General features: G+C 42.1%; 1 protein-coding gene across 2 annotated transcripts in view; it reads right to left on the reverse strand.

The window, feature by feature from the left end:
• The window catches only part of Bmp2k (BMP2 inducible kinase), a 146,960-nt gene extending 139,432 nt beyond the window's left edge, over positions 1-7,528 (reverse strand). For both annotated transcript variants that reach the window (XM_045143025.1, XM_045143024.1), the window contains exon 1: positions 7,345-7,528. In XM_045143025.1, the coding sequence (XP_044998960.1) occupies positions 7,345-7,528 (184 nt within the window). The remainder of the gene's footprint in view (positions 1-7,344) is intronic.
• Between the last annotated feature and the right edge of the window lie 7,253 nt (positions 7,529-14,781).

Raw genomic sequence — 14,781 nt, forward strand, 5'->3', positions numbered from 1 at the left:
TTACAGAATCAGATTTCACTAATAACTTAAAACCAAACCTAAATCTAGTGTTTGCCCCAGAAGGCTCAGCAGTTAAAGGCGCTTGCTTGCTTATAAAGTTCACCCTTATTTACTAACAGATCTAACACGCAATGTTAGGTAGTGTCACACATTTCCTCCTTCAATCTTCACAATATATGTAAGTCCATGTGTTAGAGGAGGAAACAGCGTTTCCTAAGAGTTTAATTCAACAGAGAAAAGTAAATTGTGGGATGCATACTGTTATAGCACAGGAGAAACTAAGGATATGGAGAGGTGTGATAGAACTGGTCTTTTATTCTGTCTCAAAGAGATCTTCATCCACAATCACTGACTAAATGCAAAACAATTTCACAGTTGCACAGATGAATGCTTTCTTTTTCTAAACTACCTTTGTAGAATAATGAAGAACGCTAATTTTTAACCAGGGGACCTCCACGTGATAATCTTTCTTTAAAGAGATAACATGAAATGCTGATTAGAATTAACCTATAGTCTCAGAAGTTGAAAATCAACTGTTCTAAGAGCCAACTATCATTTCTGTTGAGAAGTATTTGAATGCCTACAATATAACAAGGCAACTTATAAGTCTCTGGCCCACCAAAGTTTTACTATCTACTATTGGTGGTGAGAGGGTAACAAGAATTAACCACCTTACTATTTCTAAGTACTCATATAATATCTCAAGACAAAAGAGTAACTGTGATGTGACGAGAAAAAAAAAAAAAAAAAACAATAGCTCCAAGTGTCCACAGGAAGAAGTGATCACACAGCAGTTAGGGAGTACAACTTGCACAGGCAGAGTAGAGTGACAAGAAGTACAAGCCTCAGCCACGGAATGCCAGGAAGTAGCACACTAGTAGAGCACTCACCAAGCAAACATCAGAGGCAAGATTTAAAAGGCAAGTTAAGAACTGAGCACTGGTATCTGAATGCCAGCCCAAGAAATGTGATCAAACAGGCTAGTTTCTCAGCAGCACAACTGTTCTCTCCCTTCTCAAACATCTGAGATCTTCCATGCCTCATATTTTCTGGCTCTTTTAGGCTAGCCTGCTCTCAATCAGCAGTCCTCATGGTATGGCACCAGATCCAGCAACAGCAATACCACTGAAGAGGCAGAATTGCAAATATCTCTCTTATCCAGACATACTTGGTCAAACTTTGGGACCAGGCTCGTCATTCTAGATTTACCCAGTCTCCAAAAGATACTGACAAATATAAATGTTCTGAACTCAGTGCTCTACAGGAGTCATTCAGTTAACCCCTTCTCAATCTCTAGTTTCCATAAACCATCCTCCCCTTAGGTTTTATATAACAGCCAGGAGCTCTTTAATTAGAAGTACCTATTTCTTCTCTCTCAACCCACTCCACTGCAAAGCTTCAGACCATATACCTAACTTCCCATTCACCAGTTCCTCTCATATACCTCAACTAAACAAATCTTGAACTACTGACTATCCTCCCAACATCCCCTCCCTAATCTGTTCATTAGTTCTTATAGCAAATGATACCACCATCCAAAAACTGTGCAAGCAAGTCATTTTTGACACTTCTTACTGAAGGAAAGAAAGTTAGCTTTTTTTGGGCAGTTTCAGTTAGAAATGGATGCCCAGAGAGAACCAGATTTCACAGCACATGCCAGCCTTCCTTGGTAGGAATAGAACTCTTGACAGGAATGGAATTCATGTGTGATTGAGATTCAGCTACAGCGGCCCCTATTGTCCACAGTCTAGCACGCTACTGCCTTCACTACCCAGGTGGGCTGGCCCTGGCGCCTGCCGCTTCAAATCTACAAACCACTGGGGTCTTCCCTTTTACATCCCTGAATCTAAGGAAAGAATATTTTTTTTACTATCAAGTATAAAGTCTATATTTGCTCTCTCTGGATTCTCTCTCTGCCTACCTCTCCTCATTCAGGCCACAAAAATATAAGTGAGTCTGACCTCTCCCCCAGTCAGCATTTAATACAGAGTAGAGGGGCTGAAAAGTGGCAAAGTGGTTAAGGAGCTTGCCTGTAATGCCTAATGACCAGAGTTCAATTCCCTGGTACCTATGTAAAGCCAGATGTACAAAGTGCTGCATGCATCTGGAGTTCGTTTGCAGAGACTAGAGGCCCTGGAGAACCCAGTCTTTCTTTTTCTCTCCTTTCAAATAAATAAATAAGTAATTTTTTAAAAAAAGAGAGAAAGCAGAACTGTTGAGTTTTTTTGTTAAGTCCTCCACTTCTGACTTTTCTGTCCTCCTGGGAGAAGATAGAAGATAGCCACAGATGATTTCTGCATATGAGATACATTTAAGCCCATATTTTCCCTACTGATTTCTTCTGCAAAATCAGATGCATACATTTTACTACCTTCCTATAAAAGTAACAGTGAAATGTACTTAATATTAAGCCTATATTCACTCTAATTAAGTCTGAGAGAGCTACTGAAATACTACTTCAGAAATCTAAAATCCTGCCTCCAATTACTGAGCACCAGTAACCCCCACCTCAACAAATTCTCAGTACCATTCTTCTCCAGCCCCATAACTTCCCATGCATAATTATGTCATCACATTACCACTGGTCTCAAAGTCTTGGCATCCCTAGTAAGCCCATTTTGTACATTGAACATTTAGGGGGTAACATGTCTGCCATCAAAATCAAGTCTCAAGTAGAATATGGGGGCACACACAAGTATTCCCAGCACTTGGAAAGTACAGACAGGAGTTCAAGAGCAGCCTCAACTACATAGCATGTTTGAGGCCAGCCAGGGCTATATGAGACCATGTGTCAAAAGACCAAACCAACAAACCTTTTTTCTGCAATCAATATTCAATTCCTCAGGCCATCACAAGGGACTTCTTTTAAGTCTGAGGTGAACAACCACCCAGTCCTATGCGATTGCCATGTCCAAAGCCTTCAAGTTACACTGAATGACATCTGCTTCACAACATGACACTGTTTCAAGATAAAACTGGTATACATTCTACCTCATATAAAATATATAAATAAATCCCAAAGTTGGAATTTATTTAGTGCTGACTTGAAACTTAAAAATGCCTCATTATTCCAGGCATGGTGGTGCACGACTTTAATCCCAGCACTAGGGAGGCAGAGGTAGGAGGATGGTCATGAGTTCGAGGCCACCCTGAGATTACATATTTAATTACAAGTCAGCCTAGACCAGAGAGAGACCCTACCTTGAAAAAAACAAACAACAACAACAAAAAAGCCTCACTATAGCTAACAATCCTCTGAACTTTGAATACAAACTTAAATATGTACAATGTGTATTTTCAAACATATGTGTTTAACTAGAATGACAATAATATGGCACAAAGTATGTTTCAGAGATGCAGCTGCTCCAACCATTTAGTTTATACAAAATTAGTGCACCCTGAACATGCTTCTCTGATTACAGCTATATGAAAACAACCTTGACTACTTCAGGATGCCATATTTGTTAATATATCCATTTGCTAAAATATACGTTAATCCACAAGTCATTATTCATGGCACTTTCATGGTAATTTTCAGGCATACAATGTTATAAAAAAACCTCTTGACTAACATATTCTTATTGCAGTTCTCATACTAAATGTCCTTTTCATGGTCAATTTAGTGTCAGATTTTTCTCATTTGTGCTTTTACTGGAGACCTGTGTTTGAAAATTATTCCCAAGCATATTCTTGAAAAGCTGTCTGGAGATCACAAGTGCAAGAAAGGCTTCAATGGTCCTTACAAAGAAAACAGAGGTGCTACAGAATCTTCATTGAGACATGTCATAGAAATACTGGCATAATTTCAATGTTAAGGAATCAATAACACATACACAAACATATTACAAAGCAAGATGCATATAAATCAGAGTAGGTATCTAGCCCTGTTATTTTGCCTAGAAGCAATGATTCAGTATTTACTAAGTCAGTGCTCATAGTAATTTTTGTAACATAATACATTATATAGAAAAAGACAAAGACAGAAAAGGACTGGTTTATTAAAAAAAAAAAAGGCAGTCATTCTTAATAAGCTTCCTCATCACAGCATGACAATAGCATCTCAGGACATGCCATTGACTAAGGTCCAGCTCTATTCATTGACATGCCTCCCTCCCAAAATGTACAATATAATAAGTTTTTTGGTTGATCTTAGTTTCTGCTATTTTTTCCACTCAGTGGTATACCTCTTCCATACTATAAACTCTGATGGCTTTTCATACCCAAATAAATGGCAACCTATCAATTACTGATTAATCACATGGAAATATGAACCAGACTTGTGTCTGAAATTTTATCTAACTTACAGAATTACTTCTTTGTAACATTAAGCATGTGAAGTAAGAATAAATCCATTAGGATCAAAAGGCAAGCTAAACATGGATCACTGCGACTCTAGACCAACACAGAGAAAAATCAACTCCTACCAAATCAGAGAGCCAGAGCCTCAGAGGCCCCCAACACCTCATCACTGAAGCAGACCAAAAATGAACCCAACATGGCTCAGGGAAATTTTGTGGAAGGGGGGGGCGGAAAGAATGTCAGAGCCACATGTTGGGTCATGATATGCAGAGACATTTATCCTACCAGTAACTGTGGGCTAACCCCACAATGCATGAACCATATACCTCAACAAGGAGGGGCCAATGGGGAGAGGATAGGCCACAGATGAGCCTAAAAATGGTACCAAACTGCCTGTATTTGCTGAATACAAAACTAATAAAAATAAATAAATAAATAAAATGAAGAAAAAAAAAAAGAAAAGATGCACAAGGGGAAAAAGTCTAGCGCTGGAGAGATGGCTTAGTGTTTAAGCGCTTACCTGTGAAGCCTAAAAACCCCGGTTCAAGGCTCAATTCCCCAGGACCCACGTTAGACAGATGCACAAGGTGGCGCACACGTCTGGAGTTCGTTTGTAGAGGCTGGAAGCCCTGGCGCGCCCGTTCTCTCTCTCTCTCTATCTGCTTCTTTCTCTCTCTGTCTGTCACTCTCAAATAAATAAATAAATAAATAGAATTTGAAAAAAAGAATGTCAGTCTATTAAAAAAAAAGTCTAGGGCGGCCTTGGCTTCTAAGGAAGACAAATCCTGGACCCAGGAGCTAGAAGGTGAGACCAGAAAATTCCGTCTTCCATAAGATTTTCTTCAACCCTTGCTTCATCCAACCACTTGATTACTCGTCTTAAAGAAAAATTTACAGCAAAATTTGTAGAAGCTAGGCCTGTCTGTGTGTAATCCCTCCACTAAGTAAGCTGTGAAAGAAGGACCAAAAGTTTGACACTTGCTTGGGAAACTTAATGAGACCCTGTCCACATAAGTAAAAACAGTGCTCAGTGAAGAGCACTAGTACAACATGTATGAGACCCAAATTTCAATCTCCAGTATAATACACGTCAGTGAACTAATGCACAATGGCATCAGTACTTTATTGTTTTTATTAAAAATGAAATAAGATATACTTAGAGCTGTGATAAAAGTTTCAAATTCAGAATGTAGCTAAAATGTGAGCACTGGACTGGAGAAATGGCTCAGTGATTAACACAGCAGCTGCAAAGCCTAACAACCCAGGTTCGATTCCCCAGTACCTAATTAAAGCCAGATGCACAAAGTGGCACATGCGCCTGGAATGCATTGACAGCGGCTGGAAGGCCTGGCATACCCATATTCATTCATTCTTTCTTTACCCCTACCTTTTTCTCTCCTTGCAAATAAACAAATATGTTTTAATACTTTATTTCTATTTTTTATAAAAGTCTGAGGGACAGAAAGAGATAGAGAAAATGTGCATGCCACGGTTTTCAGCCACTGCAAACAAATATTTGTGCCACCATGTACATCTGGTTTATGTGGGTTCTGGGAAATCAAATCTGGGTTCTTAGACTTTGCAGGCAAGTGCCTTAACTGCTAAGCCATCTCTCCAGCCAAAATAAAAAACTTTTAATCTGAGTGCTGTCTTGGTACTAAATAAAAGTTATCCTGGACTCGGTGTAAGGAAGAACAGCATTATTCAAGCTGCATTCAATTACTACTCAGACAGCTTAAGGACAAAAGTATAGTGTGAGTCAACAGACACTAGTACTTAAATCTACAACCTAACCTAAACCAGCACTGGAAATTCATGGGCAACACAGGGGTAGGAAATGTTACAACATAGTAAGGTTACCAAAACCACTGGCCATGTACTCTCTCTCCTGAAATGCTAAGGATGCTCCTCCTCCCACCTTGCCAAGGTTCAGCAAGGTTGGTTATTGCTCAGCAGTAGCTTACAAAAACAATGACATCCAATACAAGCTTTCTTTCTCTTTGTTGTACTGTATAGACAAAAAAAATTCAGGGTTTTCCACGTTAATCTCTTATTATGTATAGAATTTCAAAAATTAAGTGGAATTTGTCTTGTTTACAAACCATCTCAACCTCTAACTATAGCAAATCATAAAACCAAAACTACTCTCTTAATTTAACCCTACAACTCTACAGACCCATTTACCAGTAGAAAACATTTATTTTCTCTAAAAAGTATTTGTTTAATCTCTTTCATTCAAACACTCAAAAGTCGAGCAATAAAAAGTTAGAAGGCATTTCCTACAAACCAATTATACTAGAAACACAAAAACTAAAGTCTAGGATCTTTTGTTAACATGAAGTAAACTTTTTTTTGCATACGTGCTGTCACAGCCTGCTTCAAACAATACAAGATCCACCAAAGCCCTCGCAAGTGAAAGTTTACCTGCTTCATTTCACCTTTTAAAGTACTAACAAAGAGACATACTAGGACGGCAAGAACGGTAGTACCTTGAAGATTCTAAACACTTCAATCCATTTGCGCCCCCTCCTCCCAAAGCAACCACAGAATGAGTTTGGGGACAACATACAAACACACATACAGTTTCTCTCTCTATAGACATACACATAGCCATTTACATATAGGGACTGCCTGGGATTGCTGTTTGCTTGGTTTCAGCGGAAGCAACCCCAAGCTGGACACCAGAAAGGTTGCAGGGTCCACTGCCCTGAGTCGCAGGGAAGCTCGGACCAAAGGGAAAAGCCACCACGCGTGACACCCGCCTGAGCCACGGCAGGCAAAGCAAGAACCTCACTTCTCTGACCGTCTTGTGCCCGAGTCACGGGTGCAGTCATGACACCCCATCACTTGCTGGGACGTCTTCGGTTTCTTTGGTAGCGTCGATAAGCAGAGAAAATGATTTCAACTCCTACCGAGACAACTGTGCCCGGATCAGGGAGGCAAAGCCCGGGGCTCCCCTTGCGAGCGCGACGGGGCTGTGGTCAGGACCGGAGAAGCGCCGCCACACCCGGCCTCCCTCACCTGCCCCCGGCTCCCGGGCCCTACCTTCGGCCAGCGGCTCCTCGAGGGTGACCTGGTGGCGGCCGACCGAGAACACCCGGACCCCCACGGACGAGGCTGCGAAGCCGCCGCCGCCGCCGCCGCCGCCAGCCACGGCCGCCCCGCCGCCCGCCGCCCCGCCGCCGCCGCCGCCGCCCTCCGACTTGGGCATCCGAGAGAACTTCTTCATGGTCCCGCCGGCGCGCTCCGAGGGCACGGCGAGGGCTTGCGCAGGGCGAGGCCCCGGCCCGGCGTCCGCGAGGGAGGGGTCGTCTCCTGGGTCCGCGCGAGCGTCCGTGCGCTGCGCCCGCCGCGCCTCACATTCCGCGGGCGCGAGCCTCAGCCCTGCCCGCCACCCGTCCGCCCGTCCGTCCGTCCGCCGCCCGCAGCAGCTGCCCGGCTCCCGCAGAGGGCGGGGAGCCGGGACGGGGCGGGGCCGGGGGGCGGGCCAGGCGTGGGGCGTGGGGGGGGGAGGGAGACGACGGGGCGGTGCTGGGACCAAATCGGCTCAGGGTCCGGGCCCCGCGCAGGCGCGGTGGGCCCTCCGGAAGTGACGGCAGGGTCGGCGTCACGTGACTGCGGGGGCGCTGGGCTCGCTCGCTGTTCCTCCCGAGGATTCGCGGTGCGCTCGGGCCAGGCCGCGGGGCTGTCATTCTCCGCCGGCTCCCGTGTCACTCCGCGGGCTGAGACATACCGCCGCCCTGAGCGCTTTCAGGGACTTCTCGCGCGATTTCTGAAGTTTTTTCCAGACCGTTTCCCGGGAGACCTAGCCTTCCTCCGCGCGCGCATTCTGAGTGTGGGCGGGCGGAGCTCGTGGGTTCCGGCGCCTCGACGGCCACAGCCCGGGTGGGTGTCCTCGCGCTGCTGCCCACGTCGGTTCTGCGAAGTGCGCTGGCGGTTTTACAAGCGACCTAGGCGTGCTTTCAGAAACCTCCTGTGTAAGGTCGCCTTTCACTGACACTCGCCCAAGGTCACGCCGCCAGCCCAGCAATCCTTAGCTCCTTGCTTTTGGCCATTGTTAAAAGTAAGTTAGGATCGGATCTTCCAACACTGGAAGCAGAAGCAGCAATTGCTGTTACCTCCTTAAGAGAGTTGCCAGCTAAAATAAAAGCTGAGGTTGCATCAGTTTCATAAACCACAGGAGTCCCCTGCCCGCGGGATCAAAGACATTTGGAAGTGGTCGGGAATGGCAAATCGAAGAGAAAGGAGAGAGAAAACAGCCAGTTCTCAAATCCAGCCCACTTTTGTTGTTTCTTTGTTTTTTTGTTGTTGTTTGTTTTGTTTTGTTTTTTGAGACTAAAACTTAAACTGGCCTCCAACTCATGTACCCAAGGCTGGCCTTGAACCTGCTTCTACCTCCCAAGGGTTAAGATTTATAGGTATGTCGCTTCACCACGCCCAGTTCAACTTACTTTTTACATGTAGAAGGTAGGGCCCGTAGCAGGTATAGGTGGCCCAAATCGTGGGTGCGGGATGAGGGGGGGGAAAAAGTAAAGATGTAAACTATGTCCAGGGGTTCCCATTTGTTAAGCCAAAAGCTGAGATTTTTTTTTTCTGAATATTACATTTCTCAAACTTTTTAAATATAAGCTCAATAATGTATCAGGACTCCAGTAGGCACCTTCTAGTGAAGTACATGAAACATGTGGTTCTATCACCACTCTTATTTCTTTATCCAACTATAATGAGATACAAGAGGAAACTAAAAATATGCTTAAATACGCCTAAACACAACTTTTGGCTTTAAAATCCTTCCCGTTTCTCCCCTGCTATTTGAAGAGAAGCTATTCCTGCTATTACTGCAACAGTGGCCCAGATTTAGGCATTTCTGCTGCATAGCCCATTGAACCCTTTAAAGTACATTCTAGCTCAGTGGAAGGCAGATTATAGGTCAGATGCTTGGTCTGTGACACTTTGAGATTTTCATTTAGACATAAAATATCTGCTTTCCTTACTGTGAGGTTCCTGGGTTGTGTTTTTTAAGCAGAATAGTGGAGAAATGTCATTTTATGCAATTTAACACTGGAATCAGCCTAACAAGCAGCTTGGATCTAATAGAACTTTACCTGACCACACCATTAGAACAAAATCTTTCACAATCTGCTTAGAAGTCAGTTTACAAGATTGTTGTGGTAAAGAAAATATACCTGCTTGAACCCACATAACCTGACTTCTGATGTTGACAATTAAGGTGCTGAAAACTATGGACTACACCAAGGCATGTCTAATTTTTCAAATCATAATAGAGTATTAACTCCATGTTATTCTATGACAGTCAATAACTAATATTATTTGACTTTGGAATATCACTGAATTATTAATAACAAAATGATAAACTTTTTTTTTTTTTTTTTTTTTTGGTTTTTGAGGTAGGGTCTCACTCTAGTTCAAGCTGACCTGGAATTCACTATGTAGTCTCAGGGTGGCCTTGAACTCACAGTGATCCTCCTACCTCTGCCTCCTGAGTGCTGGGACTAAAGGCATGCGTCACCACGACCGGCCTCAAAATGATAAACTTTTACAAGTGCTTTTACTACCCAAAAACTGTTGATATCCATTATCAGGCAAATCCCACTACCCTGGATCTTGTGAATTAAAAATGTGGGGCATGCTGGGCATGATAGTGTATGCCTTTAATCCCAGCACTCGCAAGGCAGAGGTAGGAGGATCGCTATGATGAGTTTGAGGCCACCCTGAGACTACATAGTGAATTCCAGGTCAGCCTGGGCTAGAGTGAGACTCTACCTTAGAAAACCAAAAAGGAAAAAAAAGCAGGGAGGGAGGAGGGATGGCTTAGTGGTTAAAGTACTTGCCTGCAAAGCCAAAGGATCCCAGTTCGATTCCCCAGGACCCACATAAGCCAGATGCACAAGGGGGCACATGGGTCTCGAGTTTGTTTATAGTGACTGAAGGCCCTGGAACACCCATTCTCTCTTTCCCTCTTACTCTCTCTCAAATAAATATTTTTTTAATGTGGTCCTAGAGAGATGGCCTAGGGGTTAAGGCAATTGCCTGCAAAACCTAAGCATCCACGTTCCATCTGCCAGAACCCACATAAGTCATATGCACAAGTAGTGCATGTGTTGTGCTCCTTTGCAGTGGCTAGAGGCCCTGGTGTGCTCTCCCCACTCCACTCCCGTCTCTCTCAAATCTGTGTACATTCAAGCTAAGTGTAGTGACTCACCTTGAGTGCCAGCAATCAGAAGATTGAGGTGGGAGAATTGAAGTGAGTTCAAGTCCAGTCTAGGCTACAGGGAAATCTTGCCTTAAAAAAAAAAGGAGAGGAAGAAGAATGTGTGTCTTTAGGACTGGGGATATAGCTCAATTGATGGAGAACTTACCCAGCATGCACAAAAACCTGAGTTCTTGGGCTGGAGAGATGGTTTAGTGGTTAAGGTGTTTGTCTGCAAAACCAAAGGATACCGGTTTGATTCTCCAGGACCCACCTAAGCAAGATGCACAAGGGAGCACATGCATCTGGAGTTCATTTGCAGTGGCTGGAGGCCCTAGTGTGCCCATTTTTTTTCTCTCTCTCTCAAATAAATAAATAAATAAAATTATTTTTTTTTAAAATCCTGGGTTCCATCCCAGCACCACATAAACATAAACCAGGCATGGTAGCATACTCCTATAATCCCAGTACTTGGGAGATGGAAGCAGGTGGACTCCCTTCTTAGCAAGCTTGAGCCATCCTGATATACATGGGACCCAGTCTCAAAAAAAAATGTGCTCTGTTTTCTTTTTTACAATTTCATATGTGCATATAATATATTTTGATAATTCCCTACTACCTTCTCACCCGTGCACCCCCGCAGCCCCTTCCTTCTAATTATCCCTGCTCCACTTTCATGTATAAAGAAATGTATCTTTAAACCAATCTGTAAGAATAAATTGGCATAATTGGGGAAAACTGTAATCAGGAAAAACTACTTAGAATTCTAGGCTTTTAGAATATTTTGCAGAAAATTTTGTAGGCACATACTAATTTTTCAATCCCAAACATAATTTTTACTGGCTTAAGATAGGTTGTTTTAATAGCACATTTTACTGGATCATGCCAATTCTGAGATAAAATATTGCTCTTGACCTGAGGCTTTTGGGTGCCTGGTCCAGAAGGATCACTTCACCAAGCAGTTTTAGGTCCATAAGGATAAGGACAACTCAGCCAGTACCTCCATCTCTTGCAAAAACAAAGGCTGGGAATATAGCTTATTGTTAGAGATCTTGCCTAGTATGTGTATGGTTTGGGCTCAATCTGTACCATTGCAAAAAAGTTTTTAAAAAAGTGAAGCCAATTCAGATTGTTTCTTGAGTTAAAACTTCTATAATGTTCTAGCTAATACTTAACAAACTAAAAATGTTCTCATTTTCACCAAATGAATGGTCAGGAGATACAAATATAGAAGTGACATCACAAGCCCCCAAGTAATATTCCTTATCAACATAATTTTACGTATTTTGTATTTTAGGGTTAAATTATTAAAATCTATAATTTGTAAAAGGTTATATACATTTTTATCTTATAATATTTTATGTACTAATACAGAATATTTACTATAAATGCATACTGTTTGGGGAGTGTGAGAAGAGAGAAAGCTTATTTTACTGGTCTTTCTCAACATATATTAGAAAGATTACTTAATCTAGTTGTATCATAGGACATTTACGCTGGGTGCCCTAATCACCATGGTGTATATATGAAGGCAAAAAGTCCAGGACATAGTGGTCCATACAGTCTCAGCTATCCGAAGGTTGAGGAAGAGGAATCATTTGAGCTCATGAGTTTTATATTAGCCTGAGCAAGCAACACAATGAGACTTTCTCTCTCTCTCTCTCTCTCTCTCTCTCTCTTTATTTATTTATTTATTTTATATTTTTATTTATTTGAGAGTGACAGAGAGAGAGAGAGAGAGAATGGGTGTGCCAGAGCCTCCAGCCACTGCAAAAGAACTCTAGATGCTTGCGCCCCCTTGTGCATCTGGCTAACGTGGGTCCTGGGGAATCGAGCCTCGAACCGGGGTCCTTAGGCTTCACAGGCAAGCGCTTAACCACTAAGCCATCTCTCCAGCCTCTTTCTCTCTCTCTCTTAAAAATATAAAAATAAATTATTTTTTAAAGACTGAAAGAATGGACGTAGTACTTCCAAAGCAGAAGTATTAGTGAATATTAGGTATGGATTAATGTTGAAAGAAAGATGTTTCCACTACCCACATTCAGGAACATCCCCACTATGTATACAGAAGGCGGCCAGAGGCACTGTATGGTGGAGTATTTCGGCTACTTAGAGTCCTCAAGTTCTCAAATAATTAGATTGATTGATTGATTGATTGATTGATTGACTGACTGACTGACTGGATTTTTGAAAGAGGGTAGTGCAGTGTGACTTAGGCTGCTCTTGAACTCCAAAACATCTTTCCTTTGTCTCTGAGATTTTGGGGGTTATAGGCATGGGCTACCCTGCCCTGTTGCCAAGTTCTTAAAACAATCTTACCCTATTGTTAGCTAAGAGACTTCTCTCTTCTTGTTTCTTTGTTGTTTTGTTTATTTTTTTTCAAATGTTCTTCATCTACTTCCCAGTAGTGTTAGTCAGAGGTGAACTGAGATGAAGACCAGAACACAGACCAAGTAAATGACCCAGCATGTTCTTTCCCCTGTAGTTTCTAAGTTCTACACTGGACTCTACTCAGCTCATTACAAATAAGGAGAGAGGTAGGGAAGCTCAGTAGCGGAGCACTTGTCCAGCACATGTGATACCTTAGATTCAATCCCCACTACTGTCAGATATGTGTGTGTTCTGTTTTTAAAGGTTAGGGATATAGCTTGGTATTAAATCACTTGTCTAGCATGCACAACGCCTGAGTTCCTTCACCAGCAGTACAAAAGAAATAAGAAATGATAAGAAGGTTATTAGCTGTGGCAACATCCAAGGTCATATTCGGTGTTCCAGTTTATTCTGAAGAATAGTTAAGTAACAGCCTCCTGGAAGAGATGTGTGGGAGGAAACATGGGGGTGGTAATGTCCGGAGCCTCCATGCCCTCTCAGGGTACCACTCCCGGTACCTTATGTTCACAAACAAAGAAGTTCCATTAGTTTTGTACTTACTCGACCAATGGCTATGGAAAAACACCAAAAATGTGACTTCCTGTTAGAAAATGGAATCACTAGGGTAAAAAAATGTGTACATAGTAGAAGTTCTGACCATTTAAAACAGTGGTGTTTAGGTGACAACAAAATCAGAATTTAAAATGTTTAAGAAAATAGAACTGTTGCAGGTATCTTTCAAATGTTTATAGCTATATTACTATAAAATAGCTGGGAAGTAGCCTTTTAGAAAGACTTCCTTTTTTAAGTAAATTGCTTCACTTTGCAAAGTTTCACATTTCCCTGTTTTGATAAAGTCAACAGATCATTGTAGCTAGCTAAAGGACCCTGAGGTCCTTATTCAGGAAGGATTTTGACAATGAGGGAAGGTAGGATAGTTACTTTTGTCTTTTATGGGGAAGCTATAACCCTTCTTGTCACTTTGACCCTCATCTATTCTGCATTTAGCGTAGCTCTCAAAGGCAAATGTGAATTAAGGAAGAATGACATCATGTGATCAGACATGCTTACCCCAAAGGTTTATACCATTGCAACATTGCCATTACAAATAATTTCATCCAATACTTCACTTATCCTTTATAAGTCATTCTCTGCCTTTGACAATGTGTCTTCCATGTTAGCATCACAATATTAGACTATTAATACTATTGTGTTCTGCTTAATATTACTACTTTATACTTAGTTAAATGCTTACTGTAGTAAGATTATGGCTAGTTTCTGAGGATCCAGAACTGTATATAATTTAGAAAATATTTGTTGAAAACCTTAAATAGCTAAGTAAGTTGAATAAGCTAAGTCAAATCTTCAAGGTTTCCTTTTGGAGAGAATGCAAGTATATACAGGACAATGGAATAGAGACACGAATAGATTAGAAAGGGACTTAGAAGTAACTGTAGCCTTTGGATAAAAAGGAGCTCTAAGGCTGCATTATTGCCAGACATGATTGTGCACATTTGTAATAACAGCACTAGAGAGTCTGAGACAGGAAGACAACAACTCCAGGCCAGTGTGGAAGACAGAATGCCCCACCCCAAGGAAAGTGGATACTACCCATTGCCCCAACTTCGAGCTCTCACTGCAGCCAGCCCTGATCCACTTTCATTTCTCACCAAGCTATTTCAGTCTCTATGGCTCACTCAAGCTGTACCCTTTGTTCACCATCACCTGACTCTGTGTGTAACAGTCGTGCTAAGTACTTAATAAACATCTGTAAGCCTGGACAGGGTACTGGGTTTTTAAGGACAACCGTTAGAAACGCAAGTAAGTGAAAAAGCTAGGAAATGGGAAACTGGCCGGTGTATAGCATTATAAGAGGAATTTTGATTCTGTAATGAAAATCA

The sequence above is a fragment of the Jaculus jaculus genome, chromosome 2 (genome assembly GCF_020740685.1).
Source record: "Jaculus jaculus isolate mJacJac1 chromosome 2, mJacJac1.mat.Y.cur, whole genome shotgun sequence".
In the NCBI taxonomy this organism is placed as follows: Eukaryota; Metazoa; Chordata; class Mammalia; order Rodentia; family Dipodidae; genus Jaculus; species Jaculus jaculus.